The 17,091-nt window shown below is 42.4% G+C and overlaps 1 protein-coding gene across 1 annotated transcript in view; it reads left to right on the top strand.

Annotated features, from left to right (window-relative positions):
• Positions 1-301: 301 nt before the first annotated feature.
• The window catches only part of LOC108773685 (RNA-binding protein MEX3B), a 39,429-nt gene continuing 22,639 nt past the window's right edge, over positions 302-17,091 (top strand). Inside the window, exon 1 of the mRNA XM_018539579.1 lies at positions 302-599. Coding sequence (XP_018395081.1) covers positions 302-599 — 298 coding nt within the window. The remainder of the gene's footprint in view (positions 600-17,091) is intronic.

The raw sequence follows: 17,091 nt of genomic DNA, 5'->3' as shown, positions 1-17,091 counted from the left end.
CGTAATTAAGAGTCGCAGGCGTAGCGTCGCGACGCCAAAGATCCAGCATCACGCCTATAGCCGGTGGAAGTTAATCTTCGTCGCGTTATCATCACCGTCGTCGTCGTTTTCAAGGCGGCGCGAATCATTCCGCTCGTTTGTTCGATAAAAGAGGAGACGACGGAAGAGAGGAGAGCCCGACGTGAGAGTACACAGTCGACAGCGCGGACCGTAAGTGCAACGTTCTCAACGATCATCGACGTAGTCGTCGTTCAGCGTCTCGTCCGGTGTCGCACGATACGGGAAATTGTAGTCGATCAAAATGCCGACGAGTTTGTTCAGCGAGATGGATCGCGGCACGAACGGCGGAGGTGCCGGCGTCTCCTTCGAGGACCAGCGCGCCCTTCAGCTCGCCTTCGAGCTGTCGATGCTCGGAATCCCGGAGGGCTCCTCCGGATGCCCCGGCACCGGTACCGGCAACGGCACCACCAATGATCCGGATCCGCTGCAGACCGCGCCAGCCGTCTTCGAGGAAGCGCGTTCTAAGAAGAGCCAGAACATGACCGAGTGCGTGCCGGTGCCTAGCAGCGAACACGTGGCGGAGATCGTCGGCCGACAGGGTAAGTGTGTGTTAGCGAAATTTTACTCTTTTCTCTCTTCGCGCCTTCTTTTTTTTTTTTATCTCCCTCTCTCTTTGCGTTTGTCGGCTAAGGCCGGTATGGTTGGTTCTTATCTTTAAGATCGTCTTAAGTAACGTCTTGAGATGCTAATACACAGCTGATTGGCTTAGATCTTTAAACTGCACTTAAGATAATATCGAATGTAAGAATGGACTGTATCAATCACACAACTGTATTAGTATTTCTTAAGACGTTGCTTGGGACGGTCTTGTAATAAGAACCGACTGCGAACACTGAGATTTGCGGGATTGATGGTAAAATAGATAAAGGAGGATCCTTTAAGAAGGATCATTTGAGTGTGTACACCTTAAAAGATCTGTGTGAATTTAACACCATGTATCCATAATTCTCGTCGTATCAGTGTCGACTAACACCAATATGATAGATTTATAATTCTTGATGTTTATCGATATAATAAAATGTTTGTCGATACAACGTCATAGATTTAAAACCCATAATCTGCATCATATTATTGATTACATTGTGCTAACACACTGAGAATTATCTAGCATCACATGGTGTTAAATCTACACTGATATTTTTTTTAAGTATGTGGCATTAATTTTATTTGTCCCGCGCACATCCATTTCCAAAGTAGATTAACTCTAATCTCAACGTAATGTAACTTAAAAATTATCTTTTACTTCAAAGAATTAGAAAAAGATAAGGAGTAAATTAAATCAAGATAGTTAAACTACTTCGGTAAAAATGAGCCACGACAATGTATTTGCAGATTGACTTTAATCTTGGTTTAGTTTATCCTCATTTTTTTTTATCTAATTCTTGAAACTAGAAAAATTGAAGATTTAGTCTCGAGCCGAGATTAAAATTAAACTGCATTGTGGGAGAAACGATCGACTATGAGGAGGCCACGAAGGACGGATTCGGGTCTCTTCGGTACTTTTTTCAAACTCGCTTTGCAACGTCAATACTTAGCCGTCGTTTATTTTTTCTTTTAAACCTCTTCCTTCGTATGTTCCGGTTGGTGGAGTCGCGGGCGATTATAGCGCCACTGACAGTTCATTGGCACGACTGTAAACGCGACGCACGCTGCGGGAAACTTGATACCGGCTACGATAGAGCAATTAAACCAATTTACGTACGAATTTCATTTGGCGCGCGCGCGCGTGCGACGTGGACGGGCGGGAGATCCGGGGTTCCCCCCCCCTCCCTTTCCCCCGAACCTGTCGTAGGTCGCGGTCGTTACAGCTCCGTACACTTCTTTTTTTTCCGTTTCTTCCCCTCCCCGTTTTATCTACTATTCGCCGACGTTCTCGACTACCGTGGCGAAATAGTGTTTACGATTTCTATCAACACGATACGATGCGACACGTTACTTAAATCGCGCCTGTTCGCCCGCGCGTCTCATAAATAAAGACGCGTTATATTCTGCATTGCACGGGCCGAGACCGATGACTCTCTCTCGGTCCCAACCTTGAAGAGACCGGTCACCGTTCTGCGAAACGGCTAATTCGTCTCGCCGCTCTTCTTTTATCCACGCCGACCATAGTCCCTTCCCGCCTTTTTTTTTTAAATTCTGCCTCGTCACTTTCCGAACAGAATGCCAAAATGGTTGCGTTTTGCACCGCCGGAAATGCATCGGATGGTCGATGTTAACCTGTGTCAATGCGTAAATTTTTTTCACCTCTTTGCTGCTGTGTTTAACAAGGTTTACCACAAAAAAAAATAATCTATGCAAAAAACTGTTCTTTATTGTTCGAAGAGTAGAATTTTTTACACGTCATTCTTGAAAAAATTATAACAATATAAAATTTTATTGTTTAAAATTTCATATGCGTGTCCATGCATTGACAGAAGGATTACATTCGGAAAAAATATACAATGTATGCAAATCGTAATTATTTCAAATATTTCAAAAATTCATATATCGGCAAATCTATCCTAACATCACGCACAAATTTATTTAAAATATTTTTTTAATTTTAATCGGTTTAATGCCTCGTTCAAGATTATTAAATTAAAATAAATTTAAAATTTCGTTTATTACATAAAGACGCTTTTTCAATCAGTTTTATATAATATTCTTTATAAAGAAAATAACTTTTTGTTTTGAATAATAAGTCTGTTTAGTTAGTTTTTATTTTTTAAAGCTTTCGTAGAATTTATAATAAGTATATTTTAAGATTATCATCACAAGAAGATGTTTTCTTTGTTCAAGCTAACCGTTACTTAAAAGGAAAAAAAGTAAATTAAGTAATCACTTTTCTTAGTAATAGAATGATATTTTTCTTTGTGTAGGATTCAGACACAATGATGGGAACAAGAAATAACAGATTCAATTCGAAACTGTGTATTCTGACGTATCTGATTTCTAGTAGATTGAAATCTGTTCCTCATTCCTTTCATCGTATTTGAGCTCTTAATTTTCAATTGGATAAGCAAATTTTGTCACATGTAACGATTAAGAACAAAATATCGATGTCACAGTTCATTGCAGTTTATTCAAATCTCTCCGAAATGCCAAGCATCTCGGGACATAGATAAGCCTATCGTTTCAAGCTATTTGTTTCGAAGTCTCATTAACCTTCGTAATATTTACGATACATAGCACGATCATCGTGTTTACACAATGTGGTCGAAATAAGGAAGAATAATCGCAGATCATTTACTATATGTGGAAAATGGAAAAGATATTTGTCGTCGAAGCGCGTAAATTTTCTGTTATCTTTAATCAAGTCGCGCGCAAAAATTGGGGGTGGGGGGTAAGGAAGCGCCCCCATTGTCGAACGATGTTATGCGTCCAAGTTCGTGCGCGTCTCGCGGAATGTTTAGAAATTCAAACAACGGCGCGGCACGTGGCCTTGCCATTTAAATCTTAACGTCTGTCAGTGGCGATTGTGTGCCGCTGAATAATCGGCGACGATCGATACCGTTCGGAGAACCGACGTACATCACCGTTCCCCGTGCATTCGTGCATGCCTTATGTATATGCATGCATATATACGTGTCCCACCAAGTTTCGTGAATGGGCGGGTGAGAATCCGCGACGCTCGTTTCGCGAAACTTGGCAGGCGCAAAATACATAATGCATATATATGGTGTATATGAACCGATCGATCATGTAGCATTTGAAGAATAAACCGAATGAAACCAGCCAGCAGTCGCAAGGGCGTCGCTTCCCGTTGGAAAGGAGTGCCAGGAAGGAAGCCGTATGGCTTCGCGGTCATCATCATGACCGCAATTGATATAGTACTGATCATGCGACGTAACGTCGGACTTGGAACGACGACGACGACGACGACGTCGTGCCGCGGTTGTCCCGCGCTTGAAATTCCGCACCTCGCCTCGAGAGAGTCGCCCGCCGTACGTGCTCGATTCTCCCTTCCGCTGGCCCTTCCGGGTCCCGCGCGCGTGCTTTTTAATCGACCGTTTTATCGCGTGAGAATCGCCCCTCTGCCACTCGAGATGAATGTAGCCTTTCGTTTAGAAAACGCGGTCCACAGATTTTTCATGATATCGATTCGACTCGGCTTGCGTTCCCCCTATTCTGTAACTCGTTACGACAGTAACGACATCGTTACGTTGTTGTTGCGTAGTTTTTTTTTTTTATTTTTTATTATATAGAATGTCCGTGCAACGACAATATACTCGTATAATAGTTGTTACTGTCATAACGAGTTACGGAATCATTTCATCCTTGTTTGTCGAATGATAAACAAGGACAAGTAATGTTCACGAGCGTTGCGAGCGTGAATCGGAGCCCTGGAACCGTACTTTTGAAAAACGTCGTATATGGAAATACCGAGGAAATCTATAGTGTACGTAACGCACATTGAACAATAGAGTTTGGTATTCGCCACTATCAACATTCTTTCGAGTGGAATCTCCCTCTAAAGAATGAAAATTGAGTCAGCTTGGAGCTCAATTTTTAATCTCGTCAGTCATCCTAAAAGTTTTAGAGAATATATGAAATGTTGAGTGAGATAAATCTAATCTATCGTTCGATTATAATATAATCAAAAATAATTTTATTTTTCTAAATATTTATCAAATATTATCGAATATAAATATTTAGAAGAGTAAAAAATTATTTTGTTTATATTAATCAAAATTTTTCGACATTCGATAATTATTACTATACAGAGATCTTTATTCAGTGAACTTGTGTAGTATTTTTGTTGTATATTTTCGTATGCGATATCTTTGAAGAAGAATACAGCCCCTGATAATCAGTCTCTGGGATTCGCGATTTGCACGAAGCCATAAATCGCGTCGTCTCATGTTTTCGCTCGCGATGCGCTCGCGCTGCACATCCGGCAGTGCGATCATTGATCGGCTCTTGTGAATGAAACGGTGCCACGATTACACGCCGATTCGAATTAGTGTTCCTATAATAAGAGTCAAGCCAATGAGGTAACGATTTTTGATTGGTTGTCTAAATCCATATATAACAGCCAAGCAAATGCGAATTTTAAATATAGCATTTAAAAATAAAAAAGTAGTACGAAAGTGTTATATACATACGTTTATATCATAATCAGAGACAGACCATTTTTCTCTTCTGGTGCAATTGATATCAATAAATATTTAACCTTATATTTCGTATATTTTCGACAACGTCAATATTACAAATTTATGACGTTAGATATTAATTGCAAAATGTATGACATTAGACATTTAGGAGTAATATCGAACCTAAATATTTGCGTTTCGTTAGGCGTTCGCAGCTCTTGTGAGCATCATTTGTCCTTGTTTAACATTTGCTAAACAGGGACGAAATAATTCCAAGAGCGCTGTGCATCACATGGAACGCAGCCATGTTAAAATGAGCGTTACCAACGTTAATTTGTATATAGCGTCCGTAATGGTGGCAGTCTGGCGTATCTGTTATTATAGAAACACTGATTCGGGTTACTTCATGTTTTTTTTTTTTTTTTTTTTCTCCAATTGTGAATACTACGTGCGAGTACGAAACGATAGTTTTTCCAAGATCTTTTTAAAAATTCTATGAATTTCTGTCGACGCGCTGCGAGACGGAATTACGCGCATATTCTGGCCTGGTTTCTCCAATACGAGATGCATTGCGTCTCGTAGATAAAGCCACGATTCCTCGGCCAGGCGCGAAACCAGTTTGACATACCTGGCATGAATCATTGCCGGCCCGTATAACGCGAGAGTTCTCGTGCTTGCGTAGCCGATCGGCCCGTCGACTCTATTCCGGCGGTTTCACTGCGAAACGCGATTGTGTCGAATCGACGATGACGTCTAATGAGTTTGATACGCCGTTTCATCGTGAGGATGTAGCTATTTGTTGATCATTTTCGTTCGTCGTGCCTCTCTTCGCCTCTCTTCTCTTTCTCGCATTATCTCTCTTGGGTCTCTGTCTCTTGCGATTGGCCCGTGATGTCGATTCTCTTTCTCCGTTCTCTCTCTTTCTCTCTCTCTCTCTTTCTCTGTCTGTCGATTATATACGTCTCTATCACTCACTCGTAGCTGTCCGCTGGACCGGAAGTTGTAATGAGTGCCTCTGTCGCCAGACTCATAGCCTCGCGTCGCATCGTGGCCAACGATGACGTTACTTTGGAAATATCACGGCCGGTTATCCAGGTCGTTAGCTTGTGCACCGCGTGACTTCGAGAGGGAACTTGATTCACGAGGGGAATGAAAAAAAAAAGGAAAAATATATAATTGCAGCTTCCAGGAATTGTGAGCGCGCCAAGAGCGATCGTATCCTGGAATCCCGTAGAATCATCTGTACTCTTGTTCCCTTTTGCTTTTATTCCAGCACTTCTGTATATCTCGCTCTTCCCAATTGTTATTTCTAATTTGGACAAACTTCCAGATTGAATTATGTGTAATATACCTCCTTTAGTCTATTGTTAAAATTATATTTTTCGTTTTATTAGTCGTAGAAGATTAACGTTCAAAGATAAAATTTGTCAAGACTTCGTGAAACTTCTATTAGTATATTTTACGATATTTTCTGTATATTTCTTATGTATAAATCGCTTTAACCACAGGTATTCTTAAGCATACTTACGTGGTCGTTCTAGATTTCGGCTTACCAAAAGAGACTGTGTTGACAATCGTAATGCTGAGCGATAAAAGTACTGAAACATGCGCGCGCGACGTACCTTGTATGCATAACGTTCCTCTCACGAAGCCGTGGAAATTCAAACATAAAACGAGGGAAAGAGAGATAGGAGGCGTGGCCTCCACGCGTATTGTTTACGAGCACGTGCCGCGTGTCGTGGTCTCGCGATCCTGCGCCACGCCGGTAAGGATTTTCTACAGAAACGGAAGATTTGTGTCACCGATGAAATCGTGTTAATGGGTTCCGCGTCGTCGTTAACGCGTCCTCGTGAAAAGTAGAGAGAGAGAGAGAGAGAGAGAGAAAGACGCGGCGGCGGAAGAAGAGAAGCTGAGGAATCCTTCTACGGTTTTTACGACTCATTCGTGGAGATAGACTGGAAACGGTCTCGAGTAAGATATACCGGTTACGTACGCAGTGTAATCTCTCACACGCCCGAGTTTGAAATTCTGACCTCACGTGCCGACTAGGATCTACTCTCTCCTTTCGTAAAATATCGCAATCTTATCTGCGGAAATATGTATTTTAGTGAAAATGTTTGTCAAGTGACGTGGAGTTTTCCCGTTACAATTTCCATTGCTTTTATTTGATTTATATGAACATATATAAAACTCGTGGTACTTTTTACCTTATTAGTCCTCTTCATTTATGTTAATTATGCGCTTATTTTGGTTTTTATGTACTTAAAAATGAAATTATTTATTCCGCCGCTGAACTAAGGGAACTAAATTAAGTTGAAATGTACCGTGAGTTTTGTACTTTTACATAAAAAAAAAAATTATAATTAATGTTATCCGTCATTTGATACTTTCGTAAAGGCTCGTTTTTAATATTTTAGTCGTCGTCCATCGCTTTTTCATTTATACGAGCTGTAACGAAAATAATCTTTTATGTACTATTTCATCTTTTATTTCGGGTGGACAGAGATTTCTTTGTAACTTGTCCTTTTTTTCTGCGGCACGACCGAATGACTAATGCAAGATAAGAGTTAATATTGAAGACGGAAATGTCGGATTTCCACAAATTTTACCTGCTACTCAACCGACAGACGTACAACTTCGGGTTTTCTTTGATCCTCTTTTACATTCTCTGTTGTCACGCTAATCGCCGAGTGAAAAGGGAAACTTTCTTACGTTTTCTACATAATCGCGCGACTAACGACCGAGAACACAGCCAGGCTCGTTTGCATTAATGAAGAATACCGACAAGTGCCCGCGTTCCGATTTCTTCGGCCACTGTGTCAGTCACGTGGATCGACGTAGGGGAATTTAATTGAAATTAATGTCATCATTTAATAGAAGTCGAACACTCGTTTTTTTTTTTAGTGGAGCTCTTTTTCTCGAGGAAGATGGAAGAGTCGCGCAATGCCCGTGCATGCGCATAGAAATATATCTACAACACCGTATGCACCTCGACACACCTCGTGTACATCGCGGTTATTTTCAAAAGCCCTCCGATCCGGCTGGCCGCAGAAATGATGGCAAAATGAAGCGTTTCCGGCCGTGAAAGCAGAAACTTCGTTCGGGAGAAAGGGCCGGGTTACGCGAATATTATTACGCGCGTGTTTTCGGCCGCACGGACGCCGATATTTTGTTACGTGGCCCCGACTGTCCGAGATCCGGTCTCTCTCTCTTTCTCATGGCTTTATTTACGGGAACGCGTCAGTCCATTCGTCTGTCCGTCTGTCCTCTCGTCGCTTCGTTCTTTCCAGTTCAATTTGCGAGCGAAGATGTCGAAACTTCCCGCGCTTTCTCTCCACCGAACCTTACGTACAGGCCGACCTGCTTCTTCTCTTCAAAGATGAAGTCTTGCTTGAAAATTTGTCTCGCTATATCGGCACGTGAAACTTCATCTTGCGATACTCGATTAATTACCCAATCGATCGTAATTTATATGTTAAAATTTTTGCAATATTTTTCCTACCAAAGTCCAAGTAAGGTAATGTAGCTCCTTAAAAATTAAAATTCAAAAGGTTCTATATATTTCGATAGAGCATAATTGTAGTTTAATTGCAACTAATGGAGAGGAAAATAACGAGACAGTTTGGCGGTTATTGGCCGATCACTTCGTCGCATTTTGTTACAGTCAAATATAATACAGCGTGACAGAAAAATTACGTTGGGCTTTGAAGAGCAGTTTTCAGGATCATCGTGTGCATATACGCGGCTGATTTCGAGGCGCGGCCTGAAATTTGTTTTTTCACCGCAGGCTCCGGCTCTTCTCGTATCTCGCACAAAAAGATCGACCGAACGCGCAATGCCGCGGCACATTTCGAGAATGGAAGTCTCTCGGAAGAAAAAACGAGAAATTGCTCGTCGGCGGAGCGATGGCCAGGCCAGGGTGGTGTGGTGGTGATGATGGTGCCGGTATTGCTGGTGCCGGTGGTGATGATGGTTGTGGTGGTGGTTGTTGATGCCTTTGTTGGTCTCCGAAGCAGCTGCCGACCCACACCGGGCCTTTCCGTTCTCATGCTCGAAACTCGATCGACACTCGACCCGCGGGAACAAGCGAGAAAGATAGAGAAAGAGAGGAACGCGATAGAGGCAGGTCGAAGAGGAAGCGCCGGTCGCACGCGGCGATGAGAGAGATCGAGATCGAGAGAGTAGAGCAGCAGCAGGAGAGAGATTAGGAGAGAAAGAGATGTAGAGAGAGAGAGAGAGAGAGAGAGAGGGAGAAGCATTCGCGCCGGCACGAATTTGTTTTGAGAGCCGCTGTAAGTTTCGACGTGTTGCCTCCGTCTAGCAGATGTTTATGGCGCATTGCCTGAAATGAGCGGTTTTTCTCGTTTTCTATTTATTTTGTCTGCCATGTGTGCGCGGATTACCCTCCGGACTTACCGACCGGAGGTCCTCTCTTGTCTGCCGAACTTCCCTCCTCCGGGATCCTTGATCAAGATGAAATTTTCTTCTCGTTGAGCGCTCTTGCGAGAAAACTGCTGAAATTGCTTCTCGAGTGGCTTGTGGAACATTTTATCGAGTATTTTAGAATACTGACTGACACACGATAGAATTGTTATATCATAAATCGTAACATGCTTGTTAAAACTGGATACCTTTGATACGGTATATTAATGACAGTTACGTTAAGTGCGTCGTACTGATTTAACAATAATAAAACGATTATCGAAATTTATGCGGAACGAGCGATAAAGAAATTTTATTGCCGTTGATTATGCAATCCGTATAATGTAATTGCCGTCGTTGAGGATTTGATCGACGCGCGAATGCGTCACGTGAGACATTCGGTATAGATTTCGGTAGGTGTGTACGCGGGTTAGTCACATGCAGGGTTGCGTGTTTACACGCAAAATATAGTAATCTATATGTATATAATGTAAACTATGCTTTACGTGTTATGGATCATTGATGCCTATGTTCCTTATGTTTACACTGGATTGCACTAAAACTTCTATCTCGCTCATACATTTTCATTTGTCATTATTAAACTCAAGTATATTAAAAAAATCATAAAGCTTAATTCTTTCTATATTGCTTCGTCCAATTTGTAATGATTTACATATTTTATTTTTATACAAGGTCTGTTTTTTTGTAACTGAATTAATGTATTCTTTTGAAACTTGAAGTGAAATAGATAATATATGTTCGATATTTGGCGGAAGCGAGTTAGAAAGTTCTAGCGCAGTCTAATAAAAAACAGAACTATTGTCTATATGAAAAAAATCATGTTAATGTAAATAATACGTAAATACTTCATGTAAACGTAATCTTAAACTATCGGCCATATACATAAAATATGCATCTTCTGGAATCTTATTTATTTTTTTTTTTGTGTACAACAGAAAATTCTTTCAGACTTTAAATTGAATTATGCTGCACGCGACTTTTATTACATTCCCATTTCGAATAACATTCGCTAATATGGATTAAATCGCATGTCAGACGACTACCAGCGCACATTTATCATGCTCCAGCAATTTGGAAACGGGAGAGTTCTACCTTTAATAACCGCGAATCTCTTAACCCGCGCGCTTTTCAAGGCACGAAGAACCTCGGTCCGGGACAGTTTCCGTGTTCTTGACACCGCAAAGACGAATTTGCATTCCCTACGAGATGATAATGAAAGACCGGTCTCGCTTCTCCTAATTCAACCTGTGGTGAATAGCGGGCTGTTAACGCTAATTAATGGCCGGAAAGTTTGTGAATCGGTCTCGCCGCGATATGTAAACCCTGTTCGCCGGTGTCGTCGATCAATTTCTACCGTGGCCGATACGGTATTCTGCGGGAGGCAGGATAGGATAGAATTTCGGCCCACGAGATGTATGCGAGTGGCCTCATCGGAAGCGGAGGACGATGTCTTTGTTTGTTGGGCGCTGCCAAGCGACGCGGGACAGTATTCGAGGATACACGAGGAATATCGAATATCCGAGAGAGCGACGAACACACGACCGGCCGGTTGCCGCAAGAGACTTTGCCTAAGAACCTTCTTCGCTTTTCTGCCCTCTGCCGCCGCCTCGTCCTGCCTGCCTCCTCCTAAGGAGCTCCTGCCGGGCTCCTCTCCTTTGTCAGACCTCGCAGTCCGGGTCTCTGCGTTTCCTTTTCCTCCCTTTATCACGCAGGACATATAGCTTGCATCCAGGACGGTGCACCCGCGGCGTTGCATATCGTCTCTGCGGAGTTCTACAGGGGCCCGGTACGATTTTACGATTCAAAAATACGCGTAACAAAGTAATTCTGAGCTATCAGCACGCGAATTTCAATACAAGTATCACGTAATTTTTCATTTAACCTCATTCAACTTGATAATGTAAAAATTGTCTTTTGTCCAGCTATAGTTAATCACTAAACTAACAGTTTTGTAGTGATAATTTTAAAAATTATACAAAACTATCAAGTTAGTGATTAACCACAGACAGAAAAATACAATTTTAAAAAACTGTAATTATTATCACGTTAAGCCTAACCACAAGTTAATCAGTAGACGAAAAACTGGATGATAATATGAGATTGGATGCAATTAGAATATAATTCGGAGAGGCATTAATTTCTGTTTATATATAATAACATTGTACTTTCAATATAGAGAGAAAGAGGTAAACATGTTTCCATCTCACACTTCTTTAAACACTAGTTACTAGTGATGACCACCGTGTTACGAACGCAGTGCTAAGGCGACGATTTCTTACAATCTGTCGCAACTTATGGCTCGCGTAAAATTGCGAACGCGGTGCAAAAACTGCAACAAAGTTCGGAGCTGCCGTCCGTGCACCGCGTGCGCGCGGGAACGGGTTTCGACACAGTTCGTGTGTGAAAAAAAAGTGTCATTTGAGCGTAAAGGGAACTCTTTTCTTTTTCACAACGGTGCACGTCCTCTCTGCGCGACGCGGCACGCACGAGTATCCGATTATTCCGAAGACCGAGCGTACACCAAGAGGAAGTGGTTCGCATAACCCACCCACTTCTGTCTCTCTTTCTTTCTCTCTCGTGTATGCAAGCGCATGTATACAACACACGGCTCCGCGATGAAGGCGTGAGTGTGTATTATGCACGGACGCGCGGGCGGTCGAGTCTCTCTCGCTCCATTTGGCCAATCCGCATCCCGTGTACTCTGCTCGCAACAATGCGCTCGACGTGGCACTTCCGTCCGGACGAGGAAAGCATCGAGAGCCTCTCTGTAGTAGAGCCTCGTTCCTCCGAGGCTCTCCGTTTAACGCGCCAACAGCTGCGCTCAATAAGCTCGGAGAAAAATTATCTCTTTCGATAAAGTTATCACTTTCTTACGCACCGATTACATTCGCCTGCAATGATGCGTTTCCCTTTTCTCAATTTGTTAGAATAAATAATACTATTAAACGAGAGGTATCTTTCAACTACGTATAATGTAAATTCACGACAATTAGGAAATGAAAGGCCTCATTATGGCCGTTCCTATCAACGTGGATTAATTCGAATTCTCGTTCAACTTAATCTTCATCTTTTTTTCTATTCTTAGAACTATAGGAAAAAAGGTGAAGAGTTGGTTGAATCGAGATTAAAATTAAACTATATATCGGTGCATAGAAACGGACATCAAAAATGGTTACGCTGGATCTTTAGCGCTTTAAATAATTCGGTGTGAATTTATATACATATCCGATTTTTGCGCGCTGAATTTAATTTTCTTGAAGCGCGATCCTAGAATTAGATTAGTATCACGAATTAAATTGATAAGCAAAATTTAATAATATTGATGCTCATATTGATATATTTTAGAATATATTGATAATCTGCTGATTAAATATCTTAAATCTGTAAATAATTTTATTGCGAATCGTTAGAATAAATCAATACAATTACATTTAACCATAATTAATTCGTTAATTCATCATATATATGTCGATTATTTTTAATCCCGATAAAAATCTCCGTGTTAAACGCGAGTGCGTCACAAACACGCGGTTGCGCGTCGACGAAAGCGCGCGTATTTTTTGTGTCGCGTCTCACGAGCGCATTTTTCCTCGGCTCAAGGGAAAACCTCGGCCTCGCTCGAGACGACCTTTCTTTCTCCATCCTGGTTAGGACTCGAGTACGAATGTCGACCAAGCGGAGTACGCGTAAGAAAGCCTTCGTATAGTACGTCGAACTGTGACGTAGTCGGCGATGCGTGTCCTAGGTCAAGATTCAAGACTGTCTACTGTGCGTTGGCCGACCGCTTCTTTCTAGCCGAAGCCGAAGGGGCTTCATCCTTTCGCTGCTTGGCTCGGTTTAGCTCGGTTTAGCTCGATTCCTCGACGTGTGTGTGTGTATGCGTGTGCAACGAACATGCGCGCATTCTCGCGCACGCTGCTGTGTGCGCGTGCATGCGTACGCCTGTAATGAGGAGTGAGACACTCCCGCGCACGCACACACACTCCCTGCCTATTCGTCTCTCTCACTTTTTCTCTCGGCTATCCGTCTATGTTCCTCCGATCTCGCCTTTTCCCTCTCGTAGCTCACGCATCTTCCCACTCACAATCCGGTCGGTCCTTGTCGCACAAGTCATCCGTTCACTCTCGATCTCGAGATGAGGCCAATCGACTGTCCCAAACTTTTTTTCTCGTTGACCGTCCTAGTTTAATGAAATCATACGTCGCGCGGGCAGCGACGTGAAATCGAATCACTTTCCGAAGGTCGGTGCGCAAAAGCGCCGTAATTAAGCGTTTACCTAAAACGAGTCGTTTAAGGCATAATGTACTTATATTATGGCTCACAACATTATGGTTTCGAATGCATTTATGGCTTTAATTGCTGAAAGTAAATAACGTCGCGGAAATAACGTATGCGTTGCTAAGCATTTAGATGAGGTCACCGAAAAGACCCTTTGTCCGTAAATATCACGAGAAAGCTTGTCGTCGGCACTCGCGTGTGTGGCACGTGCTGTATGGCGGCTACGTTAGCTACGTTAACCAGCCTTTAAGGCTTTTGTCACCGTTACGCAATCGCAAAAATCGCGGAAAGGGAAAGCGACAACGACGATGGCGGCGACGGCGGCATTCTGGCCGCTCTAATGAGAGATGTACAGCCCTCGGCGATTCGAGAGAGAATGATGTGAGAGAAGGTGACGAAAAAAAATTTTGTGGCACTGACCCACTTCCGCTCCCCTCGCGCACTGTGCGTTCTTTTTATTCGCTACAGATAGACGAATCCTTCATCGCGTCTTCGCGCGAAAAAGTACTCGGTGATGAATTATTCGTTCAACCTTCTAGCGATGAATATTGCAGCAAGTACCGTTTATGCTGCCGTAAACATCGAGCAAATTTGTAAAGCGTGTTACAGAGTTGTGTACAAACATTATGATCATGCTAGCTCATACATTATTTGATCATTAATTTCCGCGCGTTTTGGAATAATTTCTCGATGAAAGCGCCAGCTGGAGTATATCTCGATAAAAAAGACATGCCACAGTCTTCTCGAGTTTATATTGATCGATTAAAAAGTAAAAGCGCTCATCAGAAATGCGTAATTGCCTAGTGTGGCTACGGCTTAAAGCAATAACGTCGAATGTTGATTATGCTTACGTTTTTTCGTGTGTGTCATAGCTCTTATTCTCACGTTGTGAGGCGATTCGTCTTTTATCGTCGCGTGTCTGGCAACGTGCGACGTGTGTCTTTCCATGCGGCGATATTAGACGATTCAGAAGTGCAACAGTCATGCATAATTCCTTCCTCGGCTTTTTTCGCGCGCCTCGCCGCCGCCGCCGCCGACGACGACGACGACGATGGTTTGGCTGCGTAGCAGCGGCAACGGCTGCCGCGTACATACGCACATGTATATATTATGCGGCCGACGATAAGCGCGACTGTAAAGCCGAGCCTCGTGTTCCAATTATTCAGAGAGAAACTTTCGCTCCCGCGGTATTATTGGGACATGTAACGCGATCAGTATTAACTTGCCTTTACGCTCGACATAACATTTTGTTCTCCCGACGTTTGCGCGAGCCAGCGTACGAAAAATGAGAGATCCATTCTCGTTGCCCTTTTTTTATACAAGAATTTATTATTCGGGAGGTACTTCGCGAAGATATTACCGCAATATACACGGAGAAAAAAGTTACATATAATAAAAGTTACAATTCTAAGTAAATTTTATGGGATGACAGATCCCCACGGAGAGACAAACGCGCCTACTTATGTAAAATTTATTTTATTTTTCTGGTAAATGAGTAATTGTCGTATAGAAATATTGTAAGATACTTTTTATACGTCGTAGTAAAGTAAATTTTGTTCGTGCTGTTTTTACATCTTGAGAATACACTGAGAAAAATGGTTTGATTAAAAATGCACGAACAGGAAGTTTTCATAAAATTAATAAGAATTCTGGTTATCTCAACTAGAGAGAATTTTAGTAGAAACCAGAAAATTTTCTGATTAAATCTACTACAATTCTAATTGAGATCAGATTTCTCATATAATCTGCAGAATCTTTCTTGCTTGTCTATTTCCAACTAAACATTTTTCTCAGTGTGTGGTTTATACTTTACCGTAAGGTAATAACTATGCTTGATATATTGTAATGTACTTTTTACCTTACACCTTCGATATTTTTTATTTCAGACAAATAAAATTTGTCTGTAAATAAGTTCGGCAGAAATGGCCGAATATTTTTACTGGTCTTGTAAAAATCATATTTTTTTCACGTATAATAATAATAAAAAAAAAAGATCTCGTTAGCTCCAAATCGGTCGTCTCGATCGAAATCGCTAAGTGTTCCTAATGAACGGTGTTTGCCGACATCGTCATTCATTAACTTAGAGACGATGCCAGAAAAAAACGTTAACCCCGATTCGTTAATTGTTAGTGAGACACTAACGATATTAGAGCGACATATCGCACTCGTGGTTGCGCCACGTGTTTCGCAGCACACGTGTCTCAACAATTAGATCGTCTGTGGATCGAGAAACAGAGAAATATCATTTGCATTCATATTTTAATACTTTTCCTATAGTTATGAATTAAAATGGAGCGCACAATAACGTGCAATAACGGTGTGCAATGAGAACCGAAATTTGTTGGAAAGGTCACGTATGGTACAGGTAACGAAATTACGTGAAGCAGATTAATGATAACATTCTATAAAAGATTTTTGATTTGAATTGGGCAAAATACATTAACAGAACATTCTTTGTGTTGGAGAGAGAGAGAGATTTAGATTAAACAACTGCTTTTTGTTTCTCTGTTTCTCTTTGTTCGTATAATTCCGCAAAGTGAGATTTAACAACCTGATGGAGAAGTATTTACGTAAACGGTAATATCGGCAATATCTCTCCACTCCCTGTGAGTATCCGAATGATATTTTGCCTGGGCGAGTCGACGTCGGTGACCTCAAACTCGATTGGCGGCGAGGAATCGAGAGAAATATCGTGTCGAAATTCACAAACCGCTTTTTCTCGGAACGAAGATCAGACGAAATCTGCTTTTTTATGCGGCCGATCTATTCGACAGTTTACCGAAAAACGCGCGAGAGAAATAGAGATCGTGCGAGAGAGGAAAATGATAACGGGGCGCCTAATAGTTTGCGATTTGGCGACGCTCGATCCCTCGTAGACAACAAAGAGTCCGGCGACGACCATAGGTGGGGCGGGAGGAGGAGGAGGTGGGTTCTCAACCTCCGAAGCGTGCGGTGGTCGCGCTGCGAAATACATCGTTGGTCCCGGCCCGCGTGGACCTCGCATACCCGTTCCTTTGTCCGGCCTCTTTTGAAGAACCGCCGCGAAGGAGAGCAGCTCGCCTTGAGACAAAGCGCACGCACCTACCGACGCAAAAGCACGTGTGTGGTGCGCTACCTTACCCTATCCTCTCCGTGCCCCGCGTGCTGCCCTGTCTCGAATGTCTCTCCTCCTCTTCATCTCGCTTCGCTGTCTCTTCTCTCTCTCTCTCTCTCTCTCTCTCTCTCTCTCTCTCTCTCT

This window comes from Cyphomyrmex costatus, unplaced genomic scaffold, assembly GCF_001594065.2.
Source record: "Cyphomyrmex costatus isolate MS0001 unplaced genomic scaffold, Ccosl1.0 scaffold216, whole genome shotgun sequence".
Taxonomy (NCBI): Eukaryota; Metazoa; Arthropoda; class Insecta; order Hymenoptera; family Formicidae; genus Cyphomyrmex; species Cyphomyrmex costatus.
The sequence above is the reverse complement of the archived record's forward strand: the minus strand, read 5'-3'. Positions and strand labels throughout refer to the sequence as shown.